The sequence below is a fragment of the Pleurodeles waltl genome, chromosome 9, assembly GCF_031143425.1.
Source record: "Pleurodeles waltl isolate 20211129_DDA chromosome 9, aPleWal1.hap1.20221129, whole genome shotgun sequence".
In the NCBI taxonomy this organism is placed as follows: Eukaryota; Metazoa; Chordata; class Amphibia; order Caudata; family Salamandridae; genus Pleurodeles; species Pleurodeles waltl.
Window position 1 is genome coordinate 959,043,525 of NC_090448.1, and position 20,970 is coordinate 959,064,494.

The 20,970-nt window shown below is 47.4% G+C and overlaps 1 protein-coding gene across 2 annotated transcripts in view; it reads left to right on the forward strand.

The window, feature by feature from the left end:
* DYNC1H1 (dynein cytoplasmic 1 heavy chain 1) overlaps nt 1-20,970 on the forward strand; it is a 916,572-nt gene that overhangs the window by 814,317 nt on the left and 81,285 nt on the right. For both annotated transcript variants that reach the window (XM_069208347.1, XM_069208346.1), the window contains exon 74: nt 6,815-6,968. In XM_069208347.1, coding sequence (XP_069064448.1) covers nt 6,815-6,968 — 154 coding nt within the window. The remainder of the gene's footprint in view (nt 1-6,814; nt 6,969-20,970) is intronic.

Genomic DNA, 20,970 nt, shown 5'->3' on the forward strand with positions numbered 1-20,970 from the left:
CCCACAAAATTCCTCTTGGGTCAAAATCCTTTTCCTCTTCCAAAAAGAAATCTTGGTGCTTCTTGTGTAAAGAAAGATACCATAGGACAGATGACATCTCCTGTGCTAATAAAAGCACCAAGGTTACTAACAAGGATAGTGCCCCTAACAATAGCACTGGTGATAGTACTTCAACCAAGGGTGTAACTGGGTTCACCTTGGAGAGTACAGTGGACTCTGATACCAAGACAGTTTTGGTGGTTCCTCTGACCAGGCCAGAGGGGTGGCATTGACCTTGCCACTCTAGCTGCCTGGCCGACAAGCAGCACCCCCTGATTAATGGTGTTGAGGAAGATGCTTACAAGGACACAGGTGCCAGTGTCATTATGGTGCCTGAAAAACTGGTGTCCCCTGAGCAAATCCTACTTGGTCAGAGTTGCCAAGTTACCAACGCAGACAACATCACTAAGTGCCGTCCCGTGGCAGGTATCAACTTTAGTCAAGGGGGTAGGGTGGGGGGGTGCGTTACTGGCCTTTAACTTATTGTAGTGCCCTCTTCCACTCCAGTTGATTGTCTGATGGACAGTGATTTAGAGACGTCCACCTGGGCAGCAGTTGAGCTGCAGACCTATGCAGCAATGCTGGGTATCGTTGCCAATGTCTTTGAGACAACAAGAGCACAGGCCAGGAATCGGGCAGAATCAGTTGCACTGGAGCCTGAAAGTATAGATCAGTCAGCTCCCAAGAAGAGAGGTAGGAAGGGTAAAAACGTACCCCCTGCCTAGGACTCAAGTGAGGATCAGTCACCTCATGGAGATGATTTCACTCTTTGTGAGGAACCAGCATCGGAGTGGCTGGGTGCTGATACAGTAGAGCTCTTGGGTGCTGTGGGGGCACTCCAGTGAAGAACTGAGCTTCGATCAGAAGTCCTGCCCCACTCTTGAAGGCCTCAGGCAGCAAGCCGCTGCACAGGAGGCAGGGGATGTAAATGGATCCCACAGGGTATATTGGGAAAATGGGCTTCTTTATTCTGAGGATAGGGGCCCCAAGCCTGGTGCCACCAAGAGGTTGGTCATCCCTCAGAAGTTTAGGGAGTTCCTTTTGACCTTAGCCCATGACATTCCCTTGCAGGGCATCTTGGGCAAAGCAAGGCTTGAGACAGACTTGTCCCACCCTTTCACTGACCCCATATGTCTGAAGACACAAAGGAGTTCTGTCACTCCTGTGTCACCAGCCAAGCCAGTGGCAAGACAGGTGGCACTTCAAAGGCCCCCTTGATTCCACTACCAGTGGTTGGGGTTCCCTTTGAAAGGGTAGGGATTGACATTGATGCCCCCTTGACTCTCCAACTGCATCTGGGAACTGATTCATTCTGGTGGCGGTAGACCATGCCACCAGGTACCCAGAGGCTATTCCAGTGTGAGTTTACCTAAGGAAGTCATATCTGACAGAGGCTCAAGCTTCATGTCTGGATACCTCAAAGCAATGTGGAAGGAATGTGGTGTAACCTATAAATTCACGACTACTCGACATCTAGAAGGGAACCAGTTAGTTGAGAGATTCAACAAAATCCTAAAAGGTATGATTATGGGACTCTCAGCAAAACTTAGGAGAAGATCGGATGACTTACTACCTTGCCTTCTATTTGCCTACGGAGAGGTTTCTCAGAAAGGATTAGGCTACAGCCCATTTAGACTTCTGTTTGAACATCCCCTGGGAGCATTTGACTGGTTAGGCCAGGTAGATGACTTCCCCGACTCCCTCGGATAGGTGGGTCACTTCAGAGAGTGACCAACCCTTTTTAGGTTTACTTAAGGGCTCCCCTGTGAGTGGGTTCTTAGATTTGTTGAGCAGGACTCTACAAGGAACACTCTGCAAGACATTGTCTGCTCCTGGCCTCTGGAACCGTTGCTTGTCTGCTTTGGAACCAAAACATGTCTGCTTCTGGTGGCAAGGCTCCCATTACAACATTTTTTCTCCAGATCCTGGAAGAATTATTTAACATCCAAGGCTGTGCATCCTCCAGGGTCACAAGGACACTGTCTGCACCGGGAAGCACAAAGGAATCTCCCTTGGAGTGAAGGTGTCACACACTTGCATCCGCAGGCACCTCAAGACAACATTGATCGGCTGGTGGGGTCTGCTGTCCCACGGACATCAAAAGGTGGTGGGTCTGTGGCTTCCTCTGGGTCCTGCTCGTCTTCTGACCAACTTGGGGGACTCTGGGCCCCTGCTCCTGCCACTGGACAGAAACCCATGTGCACCACAACTGTTTCTCTTGCCAAGGCTCGTTGACTCTTCCTCCAGGAGATTTTCAGATGCCTAGAAGCCCCGGCATCCAGCACTCTGCAATTCAAAGATCAACCCCTGTCCTGCAACATGGGACTTCTGTTTTGCTGTGCTGCTGAGGCCTCAATGTGACTCCTTTTGTCTATCGCCTGTGGGTAACTCGTGGGGGATCCAAAGTCTTTCTGCATACTGAGGGTCAGCCCTGACTGCCTCTCAAGGATAGAGTCTCCTGGACCTTGCTGGTCCCAAAACTCTGTAAATACATCTTCAGATATTCTTTGCATTTGCCAGTGTGTGTTGGTGACCTGGCTGGTCACCGACCCTCCTGCAATCCGGCAACCATTGAGAGACAGCTCATAGACGACTCCTGGGATCTTCTGCAGCTCCTGGACCCTGCAGCTGGACTTTATCCTCTATGGACTTGCAGGAACTTCACCCCCAGAAGGGTGGGCATTGCCACCTGGGCACCTCCAAGGGTGCTGGACTTTGTCCCCTTTCTTTTCATGTCCCCCACATCTGGAATCCGATCCAGGGTTCCATTGGCCTGGTCCACAGATAGCAATAGCAGCTGGACAATCCAAGGCTTCCACTGACTTAAGAGAGTGTACCTTCTCCCCTCTGCATCCGGTTCCTCTGGTGTAGGTACACCTGTCTTCTGGGTATCCTTGAGTGGAGCCACTCGCCAACCTTACTCTTGTCTGTTGGTTTCCTCGGGGACAACTTCCCTGTGTTAGTCTGTGGGATGACTGGGTGGGTAATCACTCTGCACCTGGTCACTGGGACACTTACCGCATTTACCTCTGGTGTCTTCATCTACCTCAAACCCCTAGCTAACTACCACACTTAACTTGATTGGGTTAACAATTTCGCATTCCACTTACTTAGTATATGATTTGCCCTCTTAGCCACCCCATCCCCATTGGGCCCTTTGTATTTTATGCTATTTCTGCTGGATATTTTGTATATATATTGTGTGTAGATAGCTTCAAAGGGAGCTATACCAATGCTAGTCAAGTAGTTAGTGCTGTAATAAAGAATCCTTTATTTTTGCAACACTTGTGTGGTTCTTTCTTGTGAGTAAGTTACTGTCTGACTAATGTGTGTAGGAAGTTGGCTCTGTATATACTATTTCAAAGTAAGAAATAGTGTGCACAGAGTCCAAGGGTACCCCTTAGAGGTAAGATAGTGGCAAAAAGAGAATTCTAATGCTCTATTTTTTGGTAGTGTGGTCGAGCAGTAGGCTTATCAGAGGGTAGTGTTAAGTATTTGTTGTACACACACAGGCAATAAATGAGGAACAAATACTCAAAGACTTACTCCAGGCCAATAGGTTTTATGTAGAAAAATATATATTCTTAGTTTATTTTAAGAACCACAGGTTCAAGATTTGCAAGTAATATTTCAAATGAAAGATATTTCACTTAGGTGCTCTAGGAACTTTGCATAATCACAATATCGTATACAGTCTTTGTAAAAATGGCAATAAGCTATTTTAAAAGTAGACACAGTGTAAAAATCAACAGTTCCTCAGGAGGTAAGTAGAAGTTAAGATCACAGGTAAGTAAAACACTTACAAGTCTCAAAGTTGGTTCCAAGGTAGCCCACCGTTGGGGGTTCAAGGCAACCCCAAAGTTAACACACCAGCAGCTCAGGGATGGTCAGGTGCAGAGGTCAAAGAGGTGCCCAAAACACATAGGCTTCAATGGAGAACAGGGGTATCCCGGTTCCAGTCTGCCTGCAGGTAAGAAACCGCGTCCTCGGAGGGCGGACCAGGGGGGGTTTTGTAGTGCACTGGGGGGGGGGGGGTGACAAGCAGGCACAGAAAGTACACCCTCAGCGGCACAGGTGCGGCCGGGTGCAGAGTGCAAACAGGTGTCTGGTTTTGTAGTGAAAGCAATGGGGAGACCCGGGGGTCTCCAACAGTGCAGGCAGGTACGGGGGGGCTCCTCTGGGTAGCCACCACATGGGCTAGGCAGAGGGTCGCTTGGGGGTCGCTTCTGCACTGGAGTTCGGTTCCTTCAGGTCCTGGGGGCTGCGGGTGCAGTGTTGGTTCCAGGCGTCGGGTCCCTTGTTATAGGCAGTCGCGGTCAGGGGGAGCCTCTGGATTTCCTCTGCAGGCGTCGCTGTGGGGGCTCAGGAGGGTTGTCTCTGGCTATCACGGGCTCGCAGTCGCCGGGGAGTGCTCCCTGTAGTGTTGGTTTTCCGCAGGTCGAGCCGGGGGCATTGGGTACAGAGTGGAAAGTCTCACGCTTCCGGCGTCCTTTGAGTTGGTTCTTTGTTGCAAGAAAGTTGCAGATTGTTGAACAGGGCCGCTGTTCACAGGAGTTTCTTGGTCCTTGGTTGCAGGGCAGTCCTCTGAGGCTTCAGAGGTCGCTGGTCCCTGTTGGATGCGTCGCTGTTGCAGTTTTCTTTGAAGTTAGGAGACAGGCCGGTAGGGCTGGGGCCAAAGCAGTTGTCGTCTCCGTCTTCACTGCAGGGCTTCAGGTCAGCATTCCTTCTTGTTAAGTTTGCAGGAATCTAGTTTCCTAGGTTCTGGGGGCCCCTCAGTATTGAATGGAGGAGATAATGAGGAAAACATGGAGGAGTCACCCACCAGTGAAATCCTCCATCTTGAGATTGGAGGATTCCCCCAATAGGATTAGGGATGTGCCCCCTTCCCCTCAGGGAGGAGGCACAGAGAGGGTGTAGTCACCCTCCAGGACAGTAGCCATTGGCTACTGCCCTCCTGAACTAAACACCCCCCTAAATTTAGTACTTAGGGGCGACCCAGAACATCAGATTCCTGCAACCTACACAAAGTAGGACTGCTGACCTGAAAGCCCTGCAGAGACTGAGACAACAGCCGACTTGGCTCCAGCCCCACCTGCCTGTCTCCAGACTCAAAGAACTTGCACAGCGACGCATCCGACAGGGACCAGCGACCTCTGAGGACCAAGAAACCCCTGAGAACAGCGGCACTGTTTAACAACAGCAACATCTTTGCAACAAAGAAGCAACATTTAAATAACTCACTCTTCTCACCAGCGTGAGACTTCAGACTCCGCACCCGACGCCCCTAGCTCTAGCTCCAGAGAACCAACACTGCACAGAGGACTCCCAGGCGACTACGTGAGTAACCTCAGACGACCCGCCTGCACCCCCCCACAGCGATGCCTGCAGAGAGGATCCAGAGGCTCTCCCTGCCTGCGACTGCCTGGTAACAAGGAACCAGATGCCTGGACCAAGCCCTACACCCGCAGCCCCTTGGACCAAGAGGAACCAACCTCCAGTGCAGGAGTGACCAGCAGGCAGCCCTCTTCCTAGCCCAGTCAGTGGCTGGCCCGAGAAGGCCCCCTGTGCCCTGCCTGCATCGCCTAAATGACCCCCGGGTCCCTCCATTGCCTTCAATAGCAAACCTGTCACCAACTTAGAGCACTGCACCCGGCCGCCCTTGTGCCACTGACGGTGTGTTTTGTGTGCCTGTTTGTCACTCCCCCGGCCCCCCTTTCCAGTGCTCTACAAAACCCCCATAGTCTGCTCCCTGAGGACGCAGGAACTTACCTGCCAGCAGAACTGAACCGGAGCACTCCTTTTCTCCATAGGTGCCTGTGTGTTTTGGGCCCTCCTTTGACCTCTGCACCTGACTGGCCCTGTGTTGCTGGTGAGGTGACTTTGGGGTTGCCTTGAACCATCAACGTTGGGCTGCCTGTGCCCAGGAGACTGAACTTGTAAATGCTTTACTTACCTCAGAACTTAACAATTTTTACCTCCCCCAGGAACTGTTGATGTTTGCACTGTGTCCACTTTTAAAATAGCTTATTGCCATTTTAACATATACTGTGTAACATTGCTGCTCTAATTCAAAGTTCCTAACTTACCTGTGTGGAGTACCTTGCATTTTATGTATTTACTTCAAATCTTGAATCTTGTGGCTCTAAAATAAGGAAAAGATATTTTTCTATATAAAAACTATTGGCCTGGAGTTAAGTCTTTGAGTGTATGTTCCTCATTTATTGCCTATGTGTGTGTACAACAAATGCTTAATACTACCCTCTGATAAGCCTACTGCTCGACCACACTACCACAAAATAGAGCATTAGTATTAACTAATTTGGCCACTATCAACCTCTAAGGGGAACCCTTGGACTCTGCACCCTATCTCTCACTTTGAGATAGTATATACAGAGCCAACTTCCTACAAGCAGTGTTTTGTTAAAATGCTCACAGAATACTTTAGAGACAGATATCTCGATTGTGATGAACCTGCACATTTGCTAATAGAGTGTGCAGAGAAAATACATCTGTTTGTCGTGGTCTCCAAGCATGCTACCAATTATTGATTTAAGTTTACATTTTCATTAGAGGTTTACTTCGACCTGATCAGCCCATGCTCCAGCTGAGCTGAAAACTTGAATGCCAAACCCAGGACTCTGCAGCAATGCAAGCTGAGCTTCCCACTGAAAAAAAACACTATTCACATTAATGGAACTGAAATGATGATTGTACAAACCTTATGTACCTTTAGTTTGACACCATCATTTTATTTTATTTTTCCTTGGGAATGTAGGACCCACTCTTCAGATTCTTTGAAAGAGAAGTGAAGATGGGAGCAAAGTTACTCCAGGATGTCCGTCAAGATCTCGCTGATGTTGTTCAAGTATGTGAGGGCAAGAAGAAGCAGACCAACTATTTACGCACTCTCATAAACGAATTGGTCAAAGGTATGATATGTGGCATGCCACAATTGTTACTGGTGTAATACGTCTAGTTATACATATACATCATTACGCCACCTTATGAAATAGACTTCATATATGATCTTATAGTACTCTAAGCAATTCTTCTAATTTAATATTATCTTTTGTTGTTCCTGTTACTGGCCAAAACCTAAAGGCCTAATTAAGATATTGGCATAAGTTAATCCATCACAACGGTGACAGAGATCCCATCCTCCAAAATATAAATCCCAATATACTTCATATATATACTTTATTCGACCATAGGTCATAAAAGTTACATATTAAATTGTACAAAAAAGGTACGTTTGCTTCATTATGCTTTTACACTGGCTAAAAATAATAAGGTTTAGAATAAGAAAAACTTCTATAGGCAATGGCCTACTATAATCCACCATTATTCCCGATACATAGCTTAACATTTAGATACCAGGGTTTCAGAGACGTCTACTTCATAACGTTAAAATAGTACAAATATTTAAAAGCTCTTAAAACAATATGAGGTGGTTTCAAATACAAATTTCCCAGGTGGTATCATCATCAAGATAAATACAAACTATCCGACCCAAGATTTAAAGATTTAAAGTGCTAATTTGATGTTACATAGTAATACAATTCCTTAATAATTTAGATGGCATACTTTAACAAAGAGAGCCTACTACCGGCACAATCATTTGGCAAGTTTAAGCACTGTCAAGTCATTAAGACACAAGCACAGTGTGATAAAAAGCTTATATAATAACTTAAAATGGTTATCGGATTCATGTTAAAATGACACGAGTACCAGACAGGTGCATAAAAAATAGCTCTTTGTGGCTAATACTAGTGTTAAAATGGCAGAAACACATGATGATTACCTACATAATGTCTAAAAAATCTATTCCAAGCCCTGTCCAAACCACATGGTCAATAATTCGTCATCATCTTCATCATCAACTTAGTTCATCAATGACCATCAAAGCACATAAAACAAAATATAATAATTCTTAAGTGAATAAATAAATACATGTCTGTAAATAGGTGTAAAAACATTAAAACAATAACTTGAATTGCACATATGACTCTAAATCTTACCTATATAGAGATAAGACCTTAAATAACTTTTTGAAGATGGCAACGTATGCGCCAAGCTGTTGCTAAATACTTGCTTACTGAAAGAATTACGTCAGCTGAATTATGGCTTTTTAGAACCCGTAGAGCCAAAGAGCAATTCTTGAATCCCATGTCCCTGCAAATCTTGCGGATCCATTTTGTTCGCGGAATCGCATAGGCTGGGCAGAAGAACATGAAATGCTCAATGGTTTCAAAAATACTGCCACAGGCAGGGCATATATCGGGAAGATTAATCGACCCCCACCTATGAATCAATGACATCAGGGGCAGAGAGCCAAAACGAAACCTTGCATATAAGCTCTTGCCTTGCAAATCCGGTATAACATCCAAATAGAGTTCAAACTTTGGGGACCATTTAATATCAGTAAAGGAATTAGTTAAGCGACCATGGGATTTATGGGTTATGTAGTTGTCCTTAACGTAAGACCAATAGGTTAACTTTAAAACATTTTTGTGCCGTCTCTCTAATTTATGGGGATTTTCCCAATAGTCACCCAGACCCAAAAGCCGGAGCCAATGGGCCACATGGCGAATCCAGGGAAGAGTATTAGCGTTTTGGCATTTCAATAAATCGAGTAATGCGGTCTTATATATATCTAGTTCGGGGGTTATCCATAACCTGATCCAATAAAGGAGAGGTCTTAGAGTAGCTAGATCTGCTACTCGGCTTAACCCCAGATCTAGAAATAATGGAAGTAAGGGTGTGGTGCGTGGACATGCAATTAGAGCCCTTGCAAAGTTGTTTTCCCCCACACTGATCTTATTGCAGTTAGCGTAACCCCATACCTCCGCTCCGTACAGGGCTGCACTTTGAGCCTTAGCTGTGTCAATTTTTATTGCTGTGGAAACAACCTTTGTAAAGGAGCTTTGATAGAAACGCAATATGGATGAGGCTCTATGTTGAAGGAGCCCTGCACTTTTTGTAATCTGCTCTTCCCATAGTAGTTTACTGGTTAACCTAACTCCCAAGTAATCTATAGAGCTTACTTCCTTCAACGGTACTCCCTCAATATGAATGAAACATCTTTTCCTAGGTCCCTTGGATAACACCATCAATTTGGTTTTGTTAATGTTAACCTCCAACCCATGATCGCTACAGAATTGGTTAAACCGGTCAACAAGGGTTTGCAACCCCATTGGTGTCTTAGAAATGAGGAGTGAATCATCGGCAAAGAGCAAGATAGGGATTTTTTGTGTATTCAGGGAAGGGGCATCATTCTGGCCTATGGACACAGCCTTTACTACTTCGTTGATAAATATGGTAAACAGTAGGGGGGCTAACACGCAACCTTGGCGAACTCCTCTTCTGATTGGGATCCGTTCTGTCAGTTCGCCTTGTTCACCCCACCTCACTTGGGCATAAGTGTTCTCATGTAGTCGTTTTAACAGGAGTAATAGATCCTCTGGGATTCCCAATCTACCCAGCACTTCCCACAGTTTGGCTCTTGGGACCAAATCAAAAGCCGATCGCAGGTCTATAAATACCACATACAGGCATTGTTTGGCCACAAGTACATATTTCCAATGCAATATGGCCAATCGAAAGACCTGGTCTATCGTGCTTGTTTTTGCACGAAACCCTGCCTGTAAATGGGAAAGGATTTGGTACTCCTCAACCCAATTGATTAGCCTCTGCAAAATTTGTTTAGCAAAGATCTTTTGTAGGTTGTCTATAAGGCTAATTGGCCTATAGTTAGCTGGGAGATTAGCATTCCCTTTTTTATAAATGGGTATGATCTCTGCCCCCTTCCATGTACCTGGAATTTGCCCCCCTGCCGCTATACTATTTGAGATGGCATTAATATACCAGGACCAGATATGTGGTTCCGATCTATAAAGGTCTCCAGGAAGCTTATCTGGTCTAGGTGCTTTGCCAGGTTTTAGGCTATTTATAGCCTCAAGGGTCTCTTCTATTTTAAAGATGAGGCAACGCTCAGGGACACACTGAGACTCCACTTGGGGGGCCATGCTGGAATTTGATTCCAACAATTCTGTTGGAGAGTGGACCACATTGGTGTCCATTGGGCCCTCTGGTAGGGCATAGAGAGTAGTAAAATGCTCTACCCAGCTTTCTGGTTGAATATGGTTGCTGGGACAACTCCTACCTCCATTTTCTCTTTTAGACAGAAGCTCCCAATATACCCTATGGGATTTAGATTTCGGCAGACAAGATATCCATCACCGTTGTGACGGAATAACTCTTCCACCAATATTTAATTCAGACCCTAAGTGTTTCTCCAAACATACTAAATAGAGAAACTGCATCCACTAAATAGAGAAACCGCATCCAACAAATAGAGAAACCGCATCCAACCAGGGGCCATATGTACGAACACATTTTCCCATTGACACAGAATGGGAAAAACCCTTTGCTACATCTGGCCCCAGATTTGTAGGATTAGGACACCATGTATAAATGAAATGTAAGGTTTCCAGACAAGGATATGGCTTACTAGACTAGCCACAGGTATGATACCATGCTCTGAAATAACCCTTAAACGTGTCCAACCAGGGAACATTTAGTGCTTCAACAAACATCAAAGGCTTTAATGCCTAATATATCTTGAACCAAATTATTTCCATCACTGAATCTTCATTATTATTATTTTCTGAAATATTTTATTCATCCACAATTATTTATTTAGGAAATATGAAGAAAAATTAAAAAAAAATTATTTTGCATTCCTTACTTTGATTAAATTGGGGTGATTAGAGGAGGAATATGAGGTTCTCAGTGCTTATTTTTTTGGAATAAATTGAGGTTGTGTCTTTCTAAGCCTTTTATCTGAGAGTGAAAGTTGGAACGTAGCAATGAGTGTTTCTGCTAGAGCAACAGGATATGTTGTAGCAATAGCAATCTGGAAAACCTGTTTAGTCTTCATAATTTAACCTCTGTGTCCGTTGGCTAGGAGGACCGGTTGTAGAGAAGTGCCTCTTTTTGACATGGTCATCTCCACTTTTTGCTCACTGGTACTGATGTTATTGATTGGTAATGCACTGGGTCCCTGCTAACCAGGCCCCAGTGCCAGTGCTCTTTCACCTAAAACTCGACAATGCTTACTTGTACAGAGTTACCCAGGACTTTAGCACCCCTGTAACACCTTTGTAATTAGTACCCAGGTCATGGGTACTAAAGAGGATCCTTCAGGGCTGCAGCATGTATCTGATAGAGACTTCTAGCTGCAGCTTCCTTACCTTAAAATTCCCTGGCGTCCGCTTCGAATCCGGAATTTTTTCTGCTGAGCAGTACCCTGCGCGCACCATCGGGCGTCGTCGTTCGGAGCCGCGTGTGTAGACCAGCTCCGCATGCGTCATCCTCATCGTTGGAGCAGTCTATGACGTCGCAGTTGTCTATATAGATGCCGTCTCGGTGCGCGTATGTAAGGAAGTGCCCCCTTGGCATGGTTAACCCCTGACTTTTTGAATTTGCTGATGGCAAGTTATGATTTGAAAGTGGGCTGGGACCCTGCTCACCAGGCCCCAGCACCAGTGTTCTTTACCTAAACTGTACCTTTGTCTCCACAATTGGCACAACCCTGGCACCCAGGTAAGTCCCTTGTAACTGGTACCCCTGGTAGCAAGGGCCCTGATGCCAGGGAAGGTATCTAAGGGCTGCAGCATGTCTTATGCCACCCTGGGGACCCCTCACTCAGCACATACACACTGCTTGCCAGCTTGTGTGTGCTGGTGGGGAGAAAATGACTAAGTCGACATGGTACTCCCCTCAGAGTGCCATGCCAGCCTCTCACTGCCTATGGCATAGATAAGTCGCCCCTCTTACAGCAAAACCTTAGGCATTGTAAGTGCAGGGTAGCCATAAGAGTATATGGTCTGGGAGTCTGTCAAACACGAACTCTACAGCACCATAATGGCTACACTGAAAACTGTGAAGTTTGGTATCAAACTTCACAGCACAATAAATGCACACTGATGCCAGTGTGCACTTTATTATAAAAATACACCCAGAGGGCATCTTTGAGATGCCGACCTGAAAACATACCCGGCTCCAGTGTGGGCTAAATAGTTTTTGCCAGCCTGCCACACACCAGACATGTTGCTGGTCACATGGGGAGAGTGCCTTTGTCACTCTGTGGCCAGGAGCAAAGCCTGTACTGGGTGGCGGTGCTTCTCAACTCCCCCTGCAGGATCTGTACCACCTGGTGGTGAGCCTCAAAGGCTCACCCCCTTTGTTACAGCGCCACAGGGCATCCCAGCTAGTGGAGATGCCCGCCCCTCCGGTCACTGCCCCCAATTTTGGCGGAAGGCTGGAGGAGATAATTAGAAAAACAAGGAGCTGTCACTGGCCAGTCAGGACAACCCCTAATGTGTCCTGAGGTGACTCTTACTTTTAGAAATCCTCCATCTTGCAGATGGAGGATTCCCCCAATAGGATTAGGGATGTGCCCTCTTCCCCACAGGGAGGAGGCACAAAGAGGGTGTAGCCACCCTCAGGGCCAGTAGCCATTGGCTACTGCCCTCCCAGACCTAAACACCCCCCTAAATTAAGTATTTAGGGTCTCCCAGAACCGAGGAAGATAGATTCCTGCAACCTAAAGAAGAAGGACTGCTGACCTGAAGCTCTGCAGTGAAGACGGAGACGACAACTGATTTGGCCCCAGCCCCACAGGCCTGTCTCCCTACTTCGAAGAAAACTGCAACAGCGACGCATCCCACCGAGTCCAGCGACCTCTGAAGCCTCAGAGGACTACCCTGCATCTAAAGGACCAATGAGCTCCCGAGAACAGCTTCCCTGTTAAAGAAACTGCAACTTTTGGAAACAAAGAAGCAACTTTTAAAGACTACACGTTTCCCGCCGGAAGCGTGAGACTTTCCACTCAGCGCCCGACGCCCCCGGCTCGACCTGCGGAAAACTAACACTACAGGGAGGACTCCCCGGCGACTGCGATCCCGTGAGTAGCCAGAGTTTACCCCCCCACCCGAGCCCCCACAGCGCGGCCTGCAGAGGAAATCCAGAGTCTCCCCCCTGACCATGACTGCCTGCTTCAAGGAACCCGACGCCTGGAAACCACACTGCACCCGCAGCCCCAGGACCTGAAGGAACCGAACTCCAGTGCAGGAGTGACCCCCAGGCGACCCTCTGCCTAGCCCAGGTGGTGGCTACCCCAAGTAGCCCCCCCTGTGCCTGCCTGCATCGTTGAAGAGACCCCCGGGTCTCCCCATTGATTCCTATTGAAAACCCGACGCATGTTTGCACTCTGCACCCGGCTGCCCCTGTGCTGCTGAGGGTGTACTTTCTGTGCCTCCCTCTACCCCCCCCCCCCCCCCCTTCCCCCTCCGGTGCCCTACAAAACCCCCCTGGTCTGCCCTCCAAAGTCACAGGTACTTACCTGCTGGCAGACTGGAACCGGGGCACCCCAATTTCCATTGAAGCCTATGTGTTTTGGGCACCATTTTGACTTCTGCACCTGACCGGCCCTGAGCTGCTGGTGTGGTAACTTTGGGGTTGCCTTGAACCCCCAGCGGTGGGATACCTTCAACCCAACCTTGAACCCTGTAAGTGTTTGACTTACCTGTGAACTTAACATTTACTTACCTCCCTCAGGAACTGTTGATGTTTGCACTGTGTCCACTTTTAAAATAGCTTATTGCCATTGATGCCAAAACTGTACATGCTATTGTGATAATTCAAAGTTCCTAGAATACCTGAGTGAAATACCTTTCATTTAAAGTATTGTTTGTAAATCTTGAACCTGTGGTTCTTAAAATAAACTAAGAAAATATATTTTGCTATATAAAAACCTATTGGCCTGGAATTGTCTTTGAGTGTGTGTTCCTCATTTATTGCTTTTGTGTGTACAACAAATGCTTAACACTACCCTCTGATAAGCCTACTGCTCGACCACACTACCACAAAATAGAGCATTAGAATGATCTTTTTGCCACTATCTTACCTCTAAGGGGAACCCTTGGACTCTGTGCACACTATTTCTTACTTTGAAATAGTATATACAGAGCCAACTTCCTACATTGGTGGATCAGCGGTGGGATACAAGACTTTGCATTTGCTGGACTACTCAGCCAATACCTGATCACACAACTAAATTCCAAAAATTGTCATTAGAAACTGATTTTTGCAACTTGAGCTATTTTTCTAAATTTTTAAAAGTCCTGGTAGGCCCTTGTGTTAGTCCCTGTTAGCATTTCTTTTAGAGTTGAAACGTTTTGTAAAAGTTTGGATTAAGTTCTAGAGATAGTTTTAGATTCTTAAAAAGCATCCCAACTTTTTGAGAAATAATGTCTAGTACAGAAGAGATGGTGGTGGAGCTCAACCTCACCCCTTACATGCATCTTAGGATGTCAGAGTTAAGGACTCTCTGTAAAATAAAAAAGATAAAAGCTGGATCAAACCCTACCAAAGTACAGCTCCGGGAGCTCTTGGCAGAGTTTGCTAGAGACAACCCCTCTGAAGACAACCTTACAGAGGGGGAAGCTAGTGACCAGGAGGATAATTCCCTCCCTCCCCCCCCCCCCCCCCTCCCCAATCCATCTGTCCTTGTTAGGGATACAAGTGATAGTCAGAGATGCTGCTTCTCCCACAGGGGAGTCTAACAGCTCTGGAAGCATTGAGGGCAGCCTCAATGAAGATGACATCCTGTTAGCCAGGATGGCCAAAAGATTGGCTTTGGAGAGACAGCTCCTAACCATAGAAAGGGAAAGACAATAGATGGGTTTTAGCTTCCTTCAATGGTGGCAGCAACTTAAATAGGGTCAGAGAAAATACTGACATGCACGAAATCCCCAAAGGGATTGTAACAAAATATGAAGATGGTGATGACATCACCAAATGGTTCACAGCTTTTGAGAGGGCTTGTGCAACCAGAAAAGTAAACAAATCTCAGTGGGGTGCTCTCCTCCTTTGGGAAATGTTCACTGGAAAGTGTAGGGATAGACTCCTCACACTCTCTGGAAAAGATGCAGAATCCTATGACCTCATGAAGGCTACCCTGATTGAGGGCTTTGGATTCTCAACTGAGGAGCACAGGATTAGGTTCAGGGGGGTTCATAAATCCTCGAGCCAGACTTGGGTTGATTTTGTTGACTTCAGTCAAAACACTGGATGGTTAGATTAATGGCAGTGCTGTATATGATTATGAAGGTCTGTATAATCTGTTTATGAAGGAACACCTTTTAAGTAATTGTTTCAATGATAAACCGCATCAGCATCTGGTAGACCTAGGTCCAATTTCTCCCCAAGAATTGGGAAAGAAGGCAGATCACTGTGTCAAGACAAGGGGGACCAAGACTTCCACAGGGGGTGACCAAAAGAAAGGGGTTACAAAGACTCCCCAGGGGAAGAGTGAGGCATCCAAGGGAAAAAGTAAAGAGTCTTCTACAAGGCCCCAAAAACCTGCTCAGGAGGGAGGGTCCAAAGCCTCTTACCAATCCTCATTTGGGTACAAGGGTAAAAGCTATGATCCCAAAAAGGCCTGATGTCATAGGTGTAATCAGCAGGGACACCAAACTGGAGACAAGGCCTGTCCCAAGAAAGGTTCCACTTCTACTACTACTCCAGTTAGCACTGGAATAGCCAGTCTCCAGGTGGGAGCAACAGTGTGCCCAGAGCAAATCAGGGTACACACTGAAGCTACATTAGTCTCTGAGGGTGGGGTGGACCTAGCCACACTAGCTGCCTGGCCCCCTAACATGCAAAAATACAGGCAGCGGCTCTTTATTAATGGGACTAGAGTAGAAGCCCGAGGGATGCAGGTGCCATTGTCACAATGGTGACAGACAAACTGGTTTCCCCAGGACAATACCTGACTGGACAAACCTATTCAGTCACCAACGCTGACAATCAGACTAAAGTACATCCCATGTCTATGGTAACTTTAGAATGGGGAGGGATCACTGGGCTGAAACAGGTGGTAGTCTCCTCTGCTATACCAGTAGACTGTCTGCTTGGAAATTATCTGGAGTCCTTAGCATGGGCTGAGGTAGAACTCACAACCCATGCAGCCATGCTGGGTATCCCTGAACTGGTGTGTATCAGGACAAGGGCACAGTGCAAGGCTCAGGGTGAAAAAGAGGTGTTGGAGCCTGGAATAATGGCCAAACCCTCCAAGAGAAAAGGAAAGAAGACTGATGATCCAGCTTCAGCACAGAAAAAGAAAAAGAACCTCTCTTCTCAGGAAGAAGTTCTATCCCCTGAGGGAACTGAGCCTATGGAGTTGGAACCTTATCAGGTTGAACTCTTGGGCCCAGGGGAACCCACAAGGGAGCAACTGTGCAAGGGGCAAGAAACATGTCCCTCTCGTGAAGGCCTTAGGCAGCAAGCTGCTGAGGAAACAAAAGGAAAAGTCAGTGGAACCCACAGGGTCTATTGGGAGGATGGACTCCTTTACACTGAGGCATGCGATCCAAAACCTGGTGCCACTAAGAGAGTGGTAGTGCCTCAGGAGTTTAGGGAGTTCATTCTGACCTTAGCCCATGACATTCCACTTGCTGGGCATTTGGGACAAACCAAGACATGGGAGAGGTTAGTCAACCATTTCTATTGGCCCAATATGTCCCAGAAAGTAAAGGAGTTGTGTGCCTCCTGTGCCACCTGTCAACCCAGTGGTAAGACAGGTGGCCACCCTAAGGCCCCCCCTCATTCCACTTCCAGTGGTGGGGGTCCCCTTTGAAAGAGTGGGAGTGGATATAGTGGGTCCACTTGAACCTCCCGCAGCCTCAGGGAATCAGTATATCCTAGTAGTAGTGGATCCTGCTACTAGGTACCCTGAAGCAATTCCCCTTAGGTCCACTACTGCCCCTGCAGTAGCCAAAACACTCATTGGTATTTTTACCAGAGTGGGATTTCCTAAGGAGGTGGTTTCTGACAGAGGTACCAACTTCATGTCAGCTTACCTAAAACACACGTGGAATGAGTGTGGGGTGACTTACAAATTCACCACTCCATACCATCCAAAAACCAATGGTCTTGTTGAAAGGTTTAACAAGACATTGAAGGGCGTGATCGTGGGGCTCATTGAAAAGCTCAAAAGGAGATGGGATGTCCTCTGGCCATGCCTGCTTTTCGCCTACAGAGAGGTGCCTCAGAAGGAGTAGGGTTTTCCCCATTTGAACTTCTGTTTGGCCATCCTGTTAGGGGACCACTATCTCTTGTGAAAGAAGGCTGGGAGAGACCTCTTTATTAGCCTAGGCAAGATATAGTGGACTATGTACTAGGCCTATGTTCCAGGATGGCAGTGTACATGGAAAAGGCAAGCAGAAACCTTGAGACCAGCCTACAACTCCAGAAGATGTGGTATGACCAAAAGGTTGCTATGGTTGAGTTTCAGCCAGGGCGGAAAGTCTGGGTTCTGGAGCCTGTGGCTCCCAGGGCACTTCAGGACAGATGGAGTGCCCCTTACCCAGTGCTAGAGAGTGTGTCAGGTCACCTACCTGGTAGACCTAGGCACTAGCAGGACCCCCAAAAGGGTGATCCATGAGAACTGCCTCAAACTCTTTCATGACAGGGCAGATGTAAGCATGTGAATAGTTAAAGATGAGGACCAGGAAGCTGAGAGTGAACCTCTCCCTGATCTCCTTTCCTCTGACCCTAAAGATGGCTCAGTAGATGGAGTGGTCTACTCAGACACCCTCTCTGGCCAACAGCAAGCTGGCTGCAGGCAAGTCCTTCAACAGTTTGCTGAGCTCTATTCCCTAACCCCTGGTCAGACACACCTGTGTACCCATGATGTCGACACAGAGGACAGCATGCCTGTCAAAAAATACATTTTTAGACAGTCTGACCAACTTAAGGAAAGCATCAAAGTGGAAGTCCACAAGATGCTGGAGTTGGGAGTCATTGAGCACTCTGACAGCCCCTGGGCTAACCCAGTGGTCTTCGTCCCCAAACCTCACACAAAGAATGGCAAGAGAGAGATGAGGTTCTGTGTGGACTACAGAGGGCTTAATTCCGTCACCAAGACAGATGTTCATCCCATCCCAAGAGCAGGTGAATTAATTGACAAATTAGGTGCTGCCAAATACTTAAGTACCTTTGACTTGACAGCAGGGTACTGGCTAATAAAAATGGCACCTGGAGCAAAAGAGAAAACAGCATTCTCTACACCTGATGGGCACTATCAGTTTACTGTGATGCCCTTTGGCTTAAAGAATGCCCCTGCCACCTTCCAAAGGTTGGTGAATCAAGTCCTTGCTGGCTTGGAGTCCTTTAGTGCAGCTTATCTTGACGATATTGCTGTCTTTAGCTCCAGCTGGCAGGATCATGGTCCACCTGAAGAAGGTTTTGAAGGCTCTGCAAGCAGTAGGCCTCTCTATCAAGGCATCCAAATGTCAGATAGGGCAGGGAACTGTGGTTTACTTGGGACACCTTGTAGGTGGAGGCCAAGTTCAGCCACACCAACCCAAGATCCAGACTATTCTGGACTGGGTAGCTCCAAAAACCCAGACTCAAGTCAGGGCATTCCTTGGCTTGACTGGATAATATAGGAGGTTTGTGAAGGGATATGGATCCATAGTGACACCACTCACAGAACTTACCTCCAAGAAAATTCCCAAGAAGGTAAACTGGACTGTAGAGTGCCAATAGGCCTTTGACACCCTGAAACAAGCTATGTGCACATCACCAGTTGTAAAAGTTCCAGATTACTGTAAGCAGTTGTAGGAAGTTGGCTTTGTATATACTATTTCAAAGTAAGAAATAGTGTGCACAGAGTCCAAGGGTTCACCTTAGAGGTAAGATAGTGGCAAAAAGAGAATTCTAATGCTCTATTTTGTGGTAGTGTGGTCAAGCAGTAGGCTTAACAGAGGGTAGTGTTAAGCATTTGTTGTACACACACAGGCAGTAAATGAGGAACACACACTCAGACTTACTCCAGGCCAATAGGTTTTTATATAGAAAAATATATGTTCGATGGCATGTGTAGCTGCAGATACACATGTTGTGCATAGCCCGCCATCTGGTGTTGGGTCGGAGTGTTACAAGTTGTTTTTCTTCGAAGAAGTCTTTCGAGTCACGAGACCGAGGGACTCCTCCTCCTTTGCTTCCATTGCGCATGGGCATCGACTCCATCTTCAATTGTTTTTTTTCCGCCATCGGGTTCGGACGTGTTCCTTTTCGCTCCGGATTTCGGGACGGAAAGATAGTCTTAACTTCGGAAAACTACGTCTGTATTGTTTCGCTCGGGATCGGGTAAGAATAGAATCGACACTGAATCGTGAAGAGCTCCGGTAGCCCTTCGGGGTAATTTCGATCCCCCGTCGGGGCCTGGTCGGCCCGACCGCGTGTAACATCGACACTGATGGAACGGACCCCGTTCCGATTCTGTCCTAAATGCCACAATAAATATCCATATACAGACCAACATTTGGTCTGTAACTTGTGCCTGTCGCCCGAGCACAAGGAAGAAACGTGTGAGGCCTGTCGTGCGTTTCGGTCCCGAAAAACGCTCCGTGACCGGCGAGCCAGAAGATTGCAGATGGCGTCCACGCTGACAGGACACCGAGAGTTCGAGGGACAAGGAGAAGAAGAGGAAGCCTTCTCCATCCATGAATCGGACTCGGAGGAATTCGACGTTGAAGAAACCCTGAGTAAGACGTCGAAGAAAGCACCACACAAGAAAACAGACAAGGCCCAGGGGACGCCACTGCCAACAGGCCATGGCTCAACCCATAAAGTAGGTGACCGTCCATCGGCACCGAAAAAGGCCGAACTGGTGCCGAGATCGTCTGACTCGGGTCGAGACACAGGCACGCAGCAATCTCGGGACTGAGAAAGTGCTGCCGAAAAAGGTCGACGCCGAGACAGCGGAACCGAAGCTGCTCGGCGCAGAGACTGCGGCACCGAGGAAAATGACGCCGAGAAAGCTCGACGCCGAAAAAGAAGAAATTTGCCTCGGAGCCGAAAACAAGCAGAGACACAGTTTCGGTGCCAAAACGACCAGCAACCGAACCAACTGCCAGCTCATATACAGAGGAACAATCACTGTCCTCTCAAATGCGCAAACACAGATTTGAAGAAGAGTTACAGACCACCGATGTCGACCACACACAAAAGCGGATCTTCATACAAAGTGGGACAGGGAAAATCAGCACTCTTCCCCCAATCAGGAGAAAAAGGAGACTCGAGTTCCAAACTCAAGAACAAACACCACAAAAGATGGTGAGGAAGGTAACTCCGCCACCCTCTCCTCCACCTGTAACTCACACATCAGCGGCACAGACTCCGTCACATTCACCGGCTCATACCACCATGAGCCAAGATGACCAAGACGCTTGGGACCTATACGACGCCCCAGTATCAGACAATAGTCCTGAGTCGTACCCTACCAAGCCCTCGCCACCTGAGGACAGCACAGCGTATGCACAGGTGGTAGCTAGGGCAGCAAAGTTCCATAACGTGTCGTTACACGCAGAACCTGTCGAGGATGACTTCCTTTTCAACACCCTCTCCTCCACCCATAGCACCTACCAAAGCCTGCCTATGCTTCCAGGAATGCTAAGGCACGCAAAACAGATCTTCAAAGAACCGGTCAAGAGTAGAGCGATAACTCCAAGGGTGGAGAAAAAATATAAAGCACCGCCCACGGACCCTGCTTTTATCACCTCACAACTGCCACCAGATTCTGTCGTGGTAGGGGCAGCTCGCAAGAGAGCCGACTCGCACACATCAGGCGACGCCCCACCTCCGGACAAAGAAAGCCGCAAGTTCGACGCAGCTGGGAAAAGGGTCGCAGTACAAGCTGCAAACCAGTGGCGCATCGCGAACTCTCAAGCGCGCCTAGCGCGATATGATAGAGCCCATTGGGACGAGATGCAGCATCTCATCGAGCATCTGCCCAAAGAATTTCAAAAACAGGCAAAACAAGTGGTTGAGGAGGGACAAAACATCTCCAATAACCAAATA